General features: G+C 59.6%; 2 protein-coding genes across 4 annotated transcripts; one reads left to right on the top strand and one right to left on the bottom strand.

Annotated features, from left to right (window-relative positions):
- Positions 1-318: 318 nt before the first annotated feature.
- On the top strand, positions 319-5,617 carry ASB6 (ankyrin repeat and SOCS box containing 6). The gene is made up of 6 exons (XM_060102109.1): positions 319-589; positions 1,612-1,793; positions 2,826-2,932; positions 3,033-3,141; positions 3,889-3,975; positions 4,077-5,617. The coding sequence occupies exons 1-6, from the start codon at positions 477-479 to the stop codon at positions 4,742-4,744; spliced, it is 1,266 nt and encodes a 421-aa protein (XP_059958092.1). The 5' UTR covers positions 319-476; the 3' UTR covers positions 4,745-5,617.
- A 169-nt stretch (positions 5,618-5,786) lies between these two features.
- On the bottom strand, positions 5,787-14,835 carry NTMT1 (N-terminal Xaa-Pro-Lys N-methyltransferase 1). Of its 3 annotated transcripts, none has more exons than XM_060100591.1 (4): positions 14,773-14,835; positions 8,624-8,836; positions 7,555-7,807; positions 5,787-6,708 (listed from the first exon to the last, which is right to left on the bottom strand). In XM_060100591.1, exons 2-4 carry the CDS (start codon positions 8,783-8,785, stop codon positions 6,452-6,454), a joined length of 672 nt encoding a protein of 223 aa, XP_059956574.1. In that variant the 5' UTR covers positions 8,786-8,836; positions 14,773-14,835; the 3' UTR covers positions 5,787-6,451. The 3 variants fall into 3 exon arrangements, with proteins under 3 accessions (XP_059956574.1, XP_059956571.1, XP_059956572.1); XM_060100588.1 differs by having other exon boundaries at positions 14,646-14,820; XM_060100589.1 differs by lacking the exon at positions 14,773-14,835 and adding an exon at positions 14,335-14,639.
- Between the last annotated feature and the right edge of the window lie 33 nt (positions 14,836-14,868).

Consider the following 14,868-nt stretch of genomic DNA (forward strand, 5'->3'; position numbering starts at 1 on the left):
CGGGCGCCGGGGGTTCGAGTCACCTCCACCACGGGAGGGAGTTGGACAGGGGTCAAGCCGGTTTGCTCGCTCAATGGGCGGAGCTCGGACGGCGCCCAGCGGCCGCGGGCGGGATCGCAGGGCGGAGCCGGGCCGGGCAGGCAAGGGACGGGCCCTCCAAGAGCTGGGATCCGGCTGGGCTGCAGGTCCGCGCCCTCCAGTCCCCCAGGGCCGCCCCCCAAGACACCCTCAGCTGGCGCGCCCAGTCGCGCCGCGGTCCTCCCAGCCCGCAGAGGGCGCTGTCGTCCCCCGCTCTCTTTCCCGGGCTGGAGCGGGCCGGAAGTGCCAGAGCTACTTCCGGCGTGGAGCAGCTGGTTGGGCGGTGTAGTGGGCCGGCGAGGGGACTGGAGCAGCAGTGGTCAAACCTGGCCGAGACCGCGGCCCCCGGAACGTGCCCAATCGGCGTCTCGGCCTCGGCGGAAGGTGCGGCCGCCGCAATGCCGTTCCTGCACGGCTTCCGGAGGATTATCTTCGAGTACCAGCCGCTAGTGGATGCGATTCTGGGCTCCTTGGGGATCCAGGACCCCGAGCGGCAGGAGCCCCTGGACGGGTAAGTCGCTCCCTTCCCGCCTCCGACCCGGAGCTGCATCCCTTTTATTGTCACTACAGACATGGCGGGGCGGGGCGGGCGGTGTCCCACCTGACAGATAAGACAGACGGCGGTGGTGAGGGCTCCCAGCTAGCGCAGGCAGGGCCGGAGGGTGGGGTGTCCGCCTCAGGGCCCCACCCTGCGCCCTGCCTGTCCCGTGCCCTCCACCTGGAGTTGCAGAGGAGCAGGGTGGAATCTGTGAGCAGTGCGAAATGTGCTTTCCGTAGCCGAGTTTGCACAGGCGTGGGCCTATCCGTGAACCGGTGGGAACGGTGTTAGAAAGCGCATCGTTCAGGGATACGTCAGTGAGCTAAACCCCCAGCCTTCATGATGCTTGTGCTGCAAAGGAGAGAGACCGACAGTCATAAGTAAACTTAATAGTGTATTAGGTGGAACGGAGAAAAGAGCAGAGGAAAGGGGGCTCAGGTGTGCGTTTTGGGGATCAGTTGGAATTGGCGAGGGAGGTAGGTGGGTTGGGAATTTGTGTGCACTCAGCCGTCAGAACACCAAATGTCTCTGGGTGTGAGCGAGGGAGGAGGTCTGCTGACTGCCTTGGCTGTGGGGTTGCCTGGGCTGGTCTGGTATACTCTGCAGCTCAGGGACAGTCACTGTCTGCGGTGGGGTGGGGGGGGTCAGTGTCTGGTTCTTGATCTTGGCCACAAGAGTTCCCTTCAGTGCCAACAGCCCAGGTGTATGAGGCTTTGTACCCAAGCCAGGGGCTAGATTCTCTAGGCCGCTTGGAGGGAGGCTGAAGACAGCCCCAGTCGTTTCTCAGCAAACCCAAGGAGTCTGCTCCAGTGAGCAGATCCAGCTGGGCCCTCTCTACCACCAACCTCTTCTGAAGAGACTTTCAGCCCCACGGAGCCAGGGCCCTGCCTGTGTGTGACAGCAGGAGACTAAAGGCCACCCGCCCACAGGGTACCCAGCCAGCTGGTCCCACTGCTGTTCCCACCCTCAACTCGTCTGCCTCTCTCCTGCCCCAGGCCCAGTTATGTCGCCAGCGAGGAGAGCCGGATCCTTGTTCTCACTGAGCTGCTGGAGAGAAAAGCCCACTCTCCATTTTACCAGGAAGGCGTGAGCAACGCCCTGCTGAAGATGGCCGAGCTGGGACTGACGCGTGCAGCTGACGTGCTCCTGCGGAATGGGGCCAACCTCAACTTCGAAGGTCAGCTGGAGCCCAGAGGGGCCGGGGTGGGTAGGTGGCTTAAGTGTGGCCCTGCTTTGGGTGGGCGGCCAAGCCTTCAGGCTCTGCTTTTACTGTTCTCTTGGGAGATACTTCCCTCGTTTATGTCATGGATGATGACTAAGGAAACCCACGTTGGGTGGCCTCCTATCCCCCTGCGGGCTTTCAAATGGCCCTTAACCACCTCTGATCAAGAGCGAGTTTGTCACTGCTTCTACCATGTGATGCTTTAGCAAACTTTCCCCCAGCTCCCCGCTAAATCCCTGCTTCCATTAATGTGAAAATGTGGCTGCTGGCGCTGTGCCCAGAGCTCAGGGAATGTAATTCTCTGCCACTCATTCTGAGCCACCTTGCATTCTTGTTCCTGCTACAGGGAGAGGGGAAAACAGATAAGACACACTGGGCATAAATGACAGCATGATGGCGTTGGCTTCTAGCTTGTGTGCTGGGGGATGGTGATGGAGCCATTTTCCTTCCCTCTTCGCTTTGACCCTGGGAGGGCAGGCAGAGTCAGCCAGGAGACATGCAGGGCTGACCTGTGGCCGACCTGGGGGTTTTGTGCTGACACAGGATGTGGCCAGGCGTGTCTCCCCTCCCCATTTGAGGACAGGCTCAGAGGCTTCTGGGCTCCTGGAGGGTCAAGGAGCTGAGAGAGGTGGGGGAGGCGTTCTGAAGTCAGCCACTGGGAGACCCAGCCTTGAGAATTTGGCTTTTATTGCGAGACTTAGGGAGCTGTCATTCTGGGTATTCCTCCCAACAGCCCTCTTTAGGTCCCATTTTACAGAAGGAACTAAAACCCAGATTAAGTACTATGTTCATTAATTAGAACACCCCCAGGACCCAAACCTAGGCCTGCCTCTGTGCACTGTCCGACGAAGACAGCTGTGTCCTGACCCCTTGTGGTGCTGGGAGCCCTAAGGTCGGAGCACTGGGGCTGGGCTGCCAGGCCGGTCCTGGGACCCTGCGAGAATGTGCCGACAAGCAGGACTGACGAAGCTGTGTCTGTGCCCTCAGACCCGGTCACCTACTACACAGCCCTGCACATCGCCGTCCTGCGAAACCAGCCTGACATGGTGGAGCTGCTGGTGCGCCACGGGGCCGACATTAACCGCAGGGACCGGGTAAGAGCCAGGTCCGGCCTGCTATGAAGGGGGGATGTGGTCGGGGCCCTGAGCAGCTCACAGGCCCCCGGGCCGACGCGGCTGTGCTTTCTTGACTCAGATCCATGAGAGCAGCCCCTTGGACCTGGCCAGCGAGGAGCCGGAGCGCCTGCCCTGCCTGCAGCGCCTCCTGGACCTTGGAGCAGATGTCAACGCGGCCGACAAGCATGGTGGGTGCCTCCTGTAGAGGAGCAGGGTGGGCCTGGGCCGAATTGCCTTGTGAGGTTACCCAGGGTAACCCGGGGCGATGGCTTGGCAGGCAGGCTGGAGGCAGCCCCTCTGATGGCACAGCACGGCCGAGCGCACACTGGTGCATTTTGCTGACTCGCCGAGGCTTGAGAGGCAGTGCATCATCGGCCCTGTGAGGGCATCTGTAGGAGGAAATGGGCTACCTGTGCGCTCAGCTTCTGAGGGACGGGGCTCCCTGTTGGGAGAGACCCAGCCTGAGTCTCAGGTAGCATCTCAGAGTCTAGAAAAGTCCTACGTTCCCTGGCCCTTCTGTTCCCATTTTTGTGTGAGTAGAGAAAGAATGGCCAGAGAAACCTGTCATCCTCCGGGCAGAAATAGAGACACAGATGTAGAGAACAAACGTATGGACACCAAGGGGGGAAAGTGGCAGGGGGGCTGGTGGTGGGATGAATTGGGAGATGGGGATTGACATGTATACACTACCACGTGTAAAACAGATAGCTAGTGGGAACCTGCTATATAAAAAGTAAACAAATTCAAAGAATAAAAAATTCAAAAAAATTCAAAAGAAAGAAACCTGTCACCCTCAGCCCTAGCTGAGAGAGGTCAGTCATCTCTGAAGTTCGTTTTCTGATCCCGAGGTCTGTATTTCCCTTCCACCTCTGGGGTTGGCCTGACCTCGGCCTCCCACTGCCCCCCACTGCCCCCCACTCACTCTCCCTCCCCAGGAAAGACCGCCCTGCTCCACGCCCTGGCCAGCAGTGACGGCGTGCAGATACACAACACTGAGAACATCCGCCTCTTGCTGGAAGGAGGTGAGCCCTGTCCTTCCACGCTGCCCCCGGAACACGAAGCGTTGCTTTGCCAGCATGTAAGGCCTCCTCCCACCGTCTCTTCCCCCTCCTGGTTCTTCTAGGGGCGGATGTCAAGGCTACCACCAAAGACGGGGACACCGTGTTCACCTGCATCATCTTTCTGCTGGGCGAGACGGTGGGAGGTGACAAAGAGGAGGCCCAGTTGATCAACCGCTTCTGCTTCCAAGTAACGCAGCTGCTGCTGACTCACGGCGCCGACCCCAGCGAGTGCCCGGCCCACGAGTCCCTCACGCACATCTGCCTCAAGAGCTTTAAGCTGCACTTCCCTCTCCTGCGCTTCCTGCTGGAGTCCGGGGCCGCCTACAACTGTTCCCTCCACGGCGCCTCCTGCTGGTCCGGCTTCCACATCATCTTCGAGAGGCTGTGCTCCCACCCCGGCTGCGCGGAGGACGAGAGTCACGTGGACCTGCTGCGCAAGGCCGAGACCGTCCTGGATCTCATGGTGACTAACTCCCACAAACTCCAGCTGCCCGAAAACTTCGATATCCATCCCGTGGGCAGCCTGGCAGACAAGATCCAGGCCCTTCACTTCTCCTTGAGGCAGCTGGACAGCTACCCCCCACCCCTCAAGCACCTGTGTCGCGTTTACATCCGGCTCTACCTTCAGCCGTGGCCTGTGGACGCGAAGGTCAAGGCCCTACCTCTGCCTGACAGGCTCAAGTGGTACCTCCTCAGTGAGCACAGTGGCACCGTCGAAGACGACATCTGACAGCTGCGACTGCAGGGAACAGGGTCTGGGCAGCTCAACCTGTTGGTGGATTTAAGTACCCGTGGCGGCCTTAGGGGAGAACCTTCAGCCCCGTCTGTCAGAAGGTGCATGTTGGAGGCGAGACTGGATCCTTACTGAGGACAGGGAAAGCCAGGTGGGACCCGGCAGCTGCAAGAGCTCCAGTGGGGAGAGGCTTCTGTCTTCCAGGGAGACCGCCCCCACTTCCCTCTGGCAGCACCCCCAAGTCTCACCCCACAGTGGAACAAGGGACAGGGTTTAGATTTGGGACACGTTTGTACCCTCTTAACCTGAGGGAAGCGCCAGCCATTTAGAGAAGCAGGGTAGCTCCGAGACCGGGCCCTCCTGCGGGCTGCAGGAAGCTGGCCTGCCCTGCGTGGAGATGCGGCTGAGGCCGGAGCAGGCGGGAGGGGCCCGTGGGGTGCAGCCCAGCCGAGACCCTTTACACGCACCTCTTCACTCCAGAGTCTGTCAGAAAGTAAGTGCTTTGGGGCAGGCAGGGAGGAAGCTGAGCTGACCCCTGCAGCATCCGCAGCTCTGGGGCCCGGCTGCCCACCGAGGTGCAGGGCTCTGCTCTGGTGGCAGCTCTGTTTGTGCCAAACCTGGGGTTGGGGGACCATGCTTTCTAAAAAGCAGTCATGCATGACCAGGCGCCGTCTTTCCAAAATGTCTCGCTTTGTGAGGGTTCATCTGACGGAGAAAGCCACCGAGACTGAAAGCCAACCTCCGCCCTGTGCTGAGCCCTCACCAGGATGTCTGCAAGTCACACAGGGTGGTCACTGTGAATTGTGTAAATGCCTGGGAGATGAGCTGAGACAACCAAATGATATATCATAAAATTAAACCGATTTCCCTTGGCCTTAAAGGTCCTTGTGTAACATTTCGCCCCCGCGTCCCCCCGCCCCTCCACCGCCCTTTCCCGAGTTCAGGGAAGAAGAGTTGGCAGGCACGAGAGGCCCAGCTTAGGAGAGCGGTTTCCAAGCAGCACAACCCTGTTGTCCCAGTAAAGAAAAGCACCACTCCAGACTGGCGAAGGCCTTTCCGGTACAGGGGTTCACCCTTTTATTTTTGACTGAAAATGCCCCCCTAAGGAGGAGCCACAAGGCACAGCCAGAGGGAAGCCCCAGGCCTCTCCCCTCCCTGCAGGCTGTGGTGACGCTCACGTTACGGGCCCCTCTCCAAACAGCACTCGGAGCGTGGACGTCGCATCAACCGCACGACTCGGCAGGCACCGCATAGGCTCGGCGCAGGCAGGGGGGTGCGGAGAGCCGCAGGCTCCACGGGCCCTGCTCCCCTCCCCTCTGGAGGTATAAAGTCCTCGGCAGCCGCTTTAATGGCTACTCTCTTCCTCTGAAGCCAGCCAGGCCTGGGGCAGGGAGGCCAGGTGGTGGTACCGGAAAGCAGGGCGTCTCACTTCGGATGGGATCGCCGGGTTCCCACGGGGCGAGCACCAGGGGCCCAGTCCCCGCCACTCGCTCCAGCCTCACTGCCCCCTTCAGCGGCACCCCTCCCGACTGGGTCCCCTTATGCCTTTTTAATAAGAGTCTGTATAGTGAGTGGCCGGCAGACAGGTATATTTCGCAGCCCCGCTCAGCACCCCCGAACTGTCGAGGTTGAGCCTGTGGACCTCGCGTGGCTGCCAGTCCCCCCCGCAACCCCACACTGGTCCCTCTCTCCTGCCAGCCCCACTCATCTCAGGGCTAAGCTGTACACGTGGTAGATCTCGTCCGGAAGGTTCTCCTGCCGCTCCTGGGCCAGGAGGCTGAGGCCCGCGCTGCGGACGATCCTGTGGACCACATCGAGGTCCCGGCACACGCTGCTGTCCACATCGTCCAGGATCACGCCCTCCTGGGCCATGTTGTCTTTGATGACGATGATGCCGTTGGGGCGGAGGCCCCGCTTGCAGCGCCGCAGGAACTCGGCCAGGTGCTGATCGGTCAGGTGGCCTGGGGGAGGCAGAGGCCGTCACGAGGGAAGGATGCCAGCCCCTCCGCGCCACTGCGTGTCCACTTGCTGAGCACTTACTCGGTGCTGAACACACAGGGCCCCTGGCTTTCAACAGCCCACAGGGGTTTACCAAACCCCATTTTAAGAGGAAACGGGCTCAGAAGTCACCTACCCAAGGGCAGTCACAAAGTATGCTGCTGGGATTTCACCCTGACTGGGTGACTTCCAGGCCAGGCCCAGCACCTACACTCCACCCGCCCCTCCTAGGCCTGGATCGGCGGAGTGTACCAAACAGAGTTCCTTCCCTACGTTACAACTCCTAACAGGCTTTTGAGGGCCACAAAATACAGGGCGAATCCAGCGTGTTCCCAGCAGGCCTGGGCTGCCCACCTGGAGGAGGTGGCCTGCTGCTAGGTCGGCAGCCTGAGGAGAGCACCCTGGGTACGCCGTCAGGCCAAGTGGGTGCAGGACCGGATGGTAAAACAGGGCTCGCTCACCGCGAACAGCAGAAGGGCAGCAAGGCTTCAACTCTTCCTCTTACTGAAAACCCTTCTTAGGAAAACTCATTTCCACATTCTCTGAATGCAGTAAGTTATTGATAATTCAAACTTCTCAACGACAAAATCTGTCCCCAAATGGGTCACAGCAGGTATTGAGTTGGAACAAAACATGGAAGCAACTGAACCTTTTAGGTGGAGTCCTGGGCAGTGCAGGGAGGGTTCGAGGAATCCCCGCTGGCCGCCCTCTGCAGCCGCGCCGGAGCCTCGGCTCCCAAGGCCTCGGGAAGCCCGACCTCGGCGCTGAGAGATGTGCAGGCGGGCGGAGAAGGGGCGCGGGATGCTCACCTATCACCCACTGGATCCAGATAACGTCGTAAGAGTGAGGCTCCGGGCTGAAGTCCTGGAGGCCACAGCAGAAGAAGTTCCGCACCCTCTTGCCTTCCTCGCCCAGGTAGGTCTTAGCCTTGACCAGGAAGTCCTCCGTCACGTCCACCATGTCCACCACTCCGAAGAGAGGCAGGAGCAGCCTCTTGGTGATCCTCCCGATGCCGGCCCCGCAGTCCAGGGCACACGAGGTTCCCGTCTTGTTCGGGCCTTCCTGAAAAAGCAGAGAGGGCACGGACTATACGGAAGGGTTAGAAAGCCAGAGGGGCCCTATCACTGTGAAGGGGCCTTTCCTCATGAGCCCCTGCAACTACTCAGATCAGGACTGGGCAGGGGCCGGCAGCTGGCACTGGTGGGGCCAGCAGTGAGCGTAAGCACAGCACGGCCTTTTTCTGGGCCACGTGTCTCTAACATGAAAGCCAACCCCCACTTAAAGGTGTTAAATCAAATAGGTGCGTTCATCTCCTGTCACTCCTGAGACCCCATTAAAGGACAGCAGCAGAGAGAGAATAAAGAAGTCAAGCAGTGAAAGGATGGAAGAGGGCACTCAGTGCACAAATCTGGGAAGATGGAACGTGGGTGGCGCGGGGGGCAAGCAGCAGCCTCAGTGTTTGCCAAGGGACAGGCAGGGAGGCCCTGGCCATGGCGATGCCAGCCTGGCACAGAGGAGGGTGGCGGGGCGAGGGACCAGGAGCCTGTGCTGGCCGAACGGCCAGCACCCACAGCCCAGGTGCTTGCAAACACGGCAGGGGAGCAAAGGGTTTGCCTCTGGAAAAACAGAACAGTCTGTGAGAAGACCGCTCCGTTCCGGCACCCAGAGGCCCCAGCGTAACAGCCGCCGCCTGTCGGGTGACCTCGGGGCAGAGCCTGTGAATCGCCCCGCCCCACCCGCTCTTCAAGGCCTGGATCATGGACACGGCGGGGTGACCCTGTGGTGGCGAGTGGGAAGGTGGCGCCCCACGCAGGGCAGGCAGTGCCACCAGCGCTACATACAGCCTCTCCTCCTGGAGAGCACAGCAGCCCTGCCTACCCTCAGAAACCTCTGCAGGAACTTCCGGGAGCTGCTGATGTCGATGCTGGAGATGTGGCCATACCCCCCGAGCATGCCGTCCACGGTGGCCGGGACCTCCTTCCAGTACGTCTTGGCCTTGGAATAGAATTGCTTCTCGTCCTCTATCACCTCGCTCGTCATGCTGTCACCAGCCACGTCTTGGCTCAGGCACCAGACTCAGCAGCGGTGTCCCTGAATAAAAAAAGGAGGGAAGCAGCCAGGTTGAGGGCCCTGGGCCCCCCGCATGCTTCTGCTGGTCACACGATCCTGCCTGATGCAGAGGAGTGGCCAGTGTCCCCCAACCTGCTTCTACCCATTAGAGGGCATTGCCTCCCGTCTCTTGCATTCAAGTCATTTTGCAAAGCTATCTTCATGTCAGAGCAGGACACCCAAGAGTCCTGGCTTCTAGTTCTTTCCTTACCCTACATGACACCTGACTCAGTGGCTTCTGAACCCAGGGTACAGAGAACCCCGATCGACACTTAAGAGAAAGGAAAACAAAGCAAGGAACCCAAGCCTCCTACAGCGGACATTCCGGCTGATCCCAGCAGGGCCCGAGGAGCCCCACGCCTCCCTTCCTCTGTCGCGAGCACAGAAACAAGCTCACTGCGGGGTCCAGTCCACGGTTACCCGTGAGTCTGACTCTGTGCCAGGTGCTGTCTGTGAACAGGGAGACAGGCGGATACACACGATCACGCGTGTGTGAGGGCTGCGGAGAGGTACAAGGTGCTGGCAGAGCACAGGTGTCAGGAGAAGCGACACACCAGCTAACATCAAGGATGAGGAAGCGTTCGCTCAGCAACCAAGAAGACTGTTCCAGGAAGATAGGAGCGTGCGTTGCCCTTCCAACGGGAAACTCGGGTCCTAAGGGTCATATTTATTAGTTCGGACTTCACACCAAAGAGCAGCGAGCTGGAACTACTCTAGGTTAAGCAGGGAGTGGCCTGACGTGTGTGCTTCTGGAAGGCTGTGTTGGCAGCCGCGTGGGCTACAGGGGAGAGTGAAAGCAGACGGCCGGGCCCTGATGGCAGAGCGGAGGCCCACCGCGAGCGCCACATTCAGCCAGCTGGGCCACACCACATAGCGGGTGGAGGGTCACACGTCTCCCGAGGCACCGTGCTCATCCACAGATGCTCACCGTGCGCAGGGCTGCTCCAGCTGCTGTGAGGCTTGTCCAGATAAAGTGCGACACCCAGAGGCTTACAGCAGGGGAGACAGGGAAGAAATGGAACCAACGAGAACACGGGGCAGAAACGAGGACTCTCGTTGAGCCAAGAAGCGCTCTGGAGACTCGAGGGATAGAGGAGTCCCTTCCGAATGGCAGGCGGGGCGGCAGCCAGGAGAAGGCCGGGCCTGGAGGACAAGGAGTGCTCTGAAAGGGGACAGCGACAGAGCACAGGTGGCATGGCACGCGTGCCACACAGAGGGCGGGGGACGGCCGGGCTGGCTGCAGTGTGGACAGAGAAAAGAGTGTGGGAGGTGAGCCCGGCCTGGCGGACGGGGCCTGGAGTACAGCGCCCGGAGTGCAGCCTGGGGCCACGGGTACCGTCTGTCAACAACGGGAAACTGATCAGCTGAGTTTCTGAAGGGCAGGGGTGTGCGGGGACCCAGCCTGCGGGGGCCGCGTGGCGACGGTGCAGGAACGGCAGGGCCGTGCCAGGAGACGGAACGGGGGTTAGCAGCCACCCCTCCTCTGCCCACACGCGTTGAGCACTCTTCGCTGGCCACTGGACCCTCACGACTCACCGCGACCCAGGCACCCCACGAGCCCCGTGCAGAGGGAGGCGATGCCCACAGTAGCATCCTACCCAAGGTCAAGGGGCCCGTGCGTTTGCCGAGCCCTGGGCCTTCCCACGTGGGCAGCTGATTCAACACAGCGTTTCACTTAAGTATCACCTCAAAGAGGCCTTCCCTGACCAGTCTAAGGTGCCTTCCTCCAACACGCTTACCCAATCTCCGTGGTTGCTGCCTTCAGAGTGCGTTTTTCTAGCTGAAATGACACTAGTAAACAGTGTCTGGCCTCCACTAGAATGGTAGGACCTTGCCTTTTCACCACTGCGTCCCGGCACCGAGCCACAGGAGTCCCTCAGTGCAGGGGTGAAAGCCCCCCAGTCCCCCAGGAAAGCTGTGCACGTCTGTGCTCCTGGGGGCTCACTCCGCCCCCTTTACAGTGCTCCACGGGGCTGTAGTTAAGTCACTGACCTCCCGGTACGGTCCTCAAAACCAGCTGAAAACCCCGTAAGACCGAGAAGTGCTTTAAGAGCTTCAAGAGACGTAACAGAAGTGTGCCCTGAGGACAAGCACGGGCCTTCGACACGTAACTTAGAGACTAGAAGAAGCGAAGGGGAACAAAACATGAGAAACGCTGAAGATCTTCACTGCCACGTCTGTAGTTAGCCTCCAACATACACCTGCACTCTGAACTTGTGCTGGAAGACAAGGAACCTTCCAGAAGCAGCAGGCCCACCCCAGCCAAGCAACTCAGAAATGCTGCTCCCTGATGCAATTCCACTTCTGCCACGGCCAGCCCCTTCTGGAGACGCCAGCCAGCCAGTGGGGGCACCAGGGGAGGGCCTGGCCTGGCTGCTGGGAACAGATGGGAAGGCGGCCTCCCCCTCGTCCCCGGCCCCGGCTCCTTCTGTGGACCCGGGCGTTCCCCAGGAACAGGGGTCACACGCGGGCCTTCTGAGCAACAGGGGGGAGCCGACAGCACCCACATGCCCCAGCAGGGTCGCCCTTAGACCTGGGTTTCCGCCCTCCGTAGACCCCCTCCACTGTGCCCCCAGAGACCGCTGGCTGCACCCCCTCTTCAGGTTCCTGAATCAGCTCTCAGGCGGATCCCCTCCCTTCCCCGTTCAGGTACAGGGCTTGGGACTCTAATGAGGACGGTTCCAGTTACGGCACCAACCCAAGAGCCCTTTGGGGTAACAGGCTGGGGGGGCCTCAGTTCTAAAGACTGCCCCCCACCCCTGGCTCACGGCAGTGTCCCGCACCCGTGTCTCAGCCCCTGAAGCTACCCCCAGCCCACAAGGAGGAAGTGGCACGCTGCTTGTGAGACTGAACTCTTGTTCCAGCCTCGAGGAACATGACAAGCAAAAGCACGTGGAGAGCTGCCAGTCCCCAAGAATGCTAGCTGTGGCAGAGTACGTGTCACCGGAGCTCCCTGAGAACTGACAGGAACGGGAGCCACCAGCCTGAATGTTACCATTCACTTTGCTGGGTTTGGGGGCTGCTTATGTGGATGCGGTCTGAAAGGCCAGGTGGGCTCCCCAGCCCCTGCCGACAGGCAGCACAGCAACTCCTTCCCAGCCCCTCCGCCGTCACCCAGGAAGGACAGCACCAAAGCCGGCCACACAGCAGTGCTCCCGCTCGGACGAGCTCAGCACGTTCGGCCCTGTCCCCATCACACAAACTTCTGGTTTTGTAGTTGTGTCTATCTCCCCACTGGACTGGGAACTCCTTACAAAGCAGTGGCGACACCCTGAGATGTATCGCTGTATTTCTCTTGCGTCTCATGTAGCTCATAGGTATTCAACAAAGTTCCCTTCCCATCAGATGAACAGAATAAATCCGGGGCCAGACGCTTCCCTGGCTGTACTCTCTCTGCCTATCTGTCTGCCTTCCCTCCCAGGAGGCAAGCTTCCGAAGCCCAGGGACGCTACGTCATACACCATTAGCCTAACACCTGCTACAAGGTGGGCGTTTCCTAACTGGTTGCTGAATGAATCCTAGAAGGACCTTTGTGCGGCTAGTCCTTCTGCACTTTGAAGAAAATCCTACAGACAAAAATTGCATCATTCAAACCTGATTATCACGGAAGCCCTTTACTGACGATACGATTTTTTGCTTTACCAAAAGCCTTACAACATGATTCCTTTAAATGTCAAGGTCCCCCGAATAATCCAATTTACCAGAACTCCACTTACGGGTAGATTCTAGGAACAAGCCAGGGGAGGCACGTCTAGGCCGGGAAATGGCAAGTGTAACCCTGACATTTGTTCTAACAGCTTTAGATTCATTAGTAAACGCGACTTCTGGGGCCCTGTCTACACTCTGCCTCCCAGCGTCCAGATTGAGGAGGGCAGGAGGTCCTTAGGAGTCAAAGGGAACGGCGGGGCTGTCAGTCAACCCGCAGGAAGTCCTCCTGCACTCTGCCCGGATCACAGCGAGGAAGGAGCCACGTGGCCGCAGGGACAGGGGAGGGGCCTGGGTGGTCTGGCTTCGTGCCCTCGGAGGGGAAGTGGGACCCTTTGCTCACAGGGATCTCTGCTCCTCAGCAAGTGGAATGTGTCTGGGAATCCTTCATGATCACCTGGCCACCTACCCACGCCCCCTCCAAGGTGTTTAGGGGCACCCCGGCCAGCCGCCCCAGCTACTACTCTCCTCCCAGGATCCATGGAAGAGAATGGCGTTGGAACTGCCACCATCAGGCTCTGCAGGCTCAGCGCATCCTCCTCATTTACCAGCCTCTAAGGAAAAGCCTGGAAGCCTCGGGAGGCAAGAGCCTGCCTGATGTCACCTCTTCCTTCCCACAGCCTCACGGACAGGGCCTGTTCTCCCTGGCTCTGTGTGGATGGCCGGTGGACTTCTGAGAAAGGCAGGGTGTTCTATGAAAAAGCAAGGGAGGGAGGGAGTAAAGAAGACCAAAAGAAAAGGGGGGGGGGATTTAAAAACAAAGGCTCTGTTGGAGTTGAATGAACCACGTCTGAATCCTGGCTCCGCTTCTCACTGGCTGTAAGCTCAGATAAGACACAACCTCAGTTAAGTGTCTTTATCTATAAAATGGGAACAGCAACACTGACTTTATAGGAAGGCTATGATGATTAAACGTGGATATAAAAGCATAAAGTGATCCATACACTGCTGGGCATGCATTAATCTCAAAAATCTCTGTCAGATGAGATTCTCATCAATTCTCTCTGCCAAGTGTGAAGCTCTAATGAGAAAATGTGCTGAAAGGCCCTATAAACCAGAGTGTTGGCTACACCTAAGGGATTATTACTGTTACTGCTGGGTGGTCATTCCAGTGACTCAGCTCTGCCGATCCGCAGAGGGGAGTGAGCTTCCCATCCATGGAAGCACGGAAACCCTGCTGGTTTTGGTGACTCTATCTTTGTGATTCTACGGCTTCTAGTCTCCACCAAAGCATTCCACATGTACTTCAACCCTGCCACAGTCCCTAGTTCACAGAGAGAAAAACCATTCCACTCATGGAGTGATGCACACACACAGAAAACCAGGAAGAGAATAAGGACGGAATCCAGACTTCTTACTGGGTCAAGGCCCTAGTTCTCCCAGGGGTTCATCCCATCTCACTGGGCAGATTCCATACATCCAGACCATGTGCAATACTGCCCAGCCCCACCCGCAAGGCCTCTGACACCAGCTGGTTCTATCCCTTATTGTACAGAGAAACCACGGTCCAGAGAGAGATCACACAGTTGATGGGCAGCAAAGCCTGGGCCTTCTGATATGGCAGCCTCTCTGCCAACAGGCTGACCTTGGCTCCAAGGGCTCCTCGCGGCGGGCTGTCTTTTGAGCGGCACCTATGTTGACCCCTAACTGGGGTCGGGTCCAAGGTGAAATATGATAGCAACGCCTATGCAAGCGGGCACTACCCTGTGCCCGACTCTGATCTGACCATTTTACTGAATCCTCACACCCACCCTCCTAGTGGGTGCTCTCCTTACCCGTATCTCACAGGGGAAACTGAGGTTCAGAGAGGGAAAGGAACTTGCTGCGGCGGGGGCCGGCGTGGGGGAGTGCCCTGATCAGGCTTGGGGGGCCTCGGCCTTCCTCCTCCCACCCCACCTGGGGCCCGGGGCCCAGGGCCGGCCGGCCAGCCTAACGGCGAACCTCCCCGGAGCGCGCACGTGGGGCCCTGCCGGCTCGCGCCCGGGTCACGTGAGGAGCTGGGGCCTCAGGGCGCCGAGGCAGCTGGGGGCCGGGGCCTCCCCTTTCCCGGCGGCCGCCGTCCCCCGCTCCGCCTCGCTCTACTCACCCCACGCGGGGGCTCCTAGGACCCGGGAGAAGAGGACGGGAAAATGGAAGGGAGGGCGGAGGCGGAGGCGGCGGCGGCGGCGGCGGCGGCGAAGACCCCCACCAGCCCCCAAGCAGCTCCGCCTAACCTCTAGCAGACGCGACACCTCGCGGCGCGCGCTGCCTTTGCCCGCTTACGTCACTTCCGTGCTCCCGGGGGCGGAGCCGCATCGGGATCCGCCCCG

Source organism: Mesoplodon densirostris, chromosome 6 (genome assembly GCF_025265405.1).
Source record: "Mesoplodon densirostris isolate mMesDen1 chromosome 6, mMesDen1 primary haplotype, whole genome shotgun sequence".
Classification (NCBI taxonomy): domain Eukaryota; kingdom Metazoa; phylum Chordata; class Mammalia; order Artiodactyla; family Ziphiidae; genus Mesoplodon; species Mesoplodon densirostris.

Bases quoted from the DNA above. Each gene is read 5' to 3' on its own strand.
- ASB6 (XM_060102109.1), top strand. From the start codon at position 477: ATGCCGTTCCTGCACGGCTTCCGGAGGATTATCTTCGAGTACCAGCCG. The intron at 590-1,611 runs GTAAGTCGCTCC...CTCCTGCCCCAG, and splicing joins CGGCAGGAGCCCCTGGACGG to GCCCAGTTATGTCGCCAGCG. The intron at 1,794-2,825 runs GTCAGCTGGAGC...CTGTGCCCTCAG, and splicing joins GGCCAACCTCAACTTCGAAG to ACCCGGTCACCTACTACACA.
- NTMT1 (XM_060100591.1), bottom strand. From the start codon at position 8,785: ATGACGAGCGAGGTGATAGAGGACGAGAAGCAATTCTATTCCAAGGCC. The intron at 7,808-8,623 runs GTAGGCAGGGCT...CTGCTTTTTCAG, and splicing joins TCCTGCAGAGGTTTCTGAGG to GAAGGCCCGAACAAGACGGG. The intron at 6,709-7,554 runs GTGAGCATCCCG...TGCCTCCCCCAG, and splicing joins CTGGATCCAGTGGGTGATAG to GCCACCTGACCGATCAGCAC.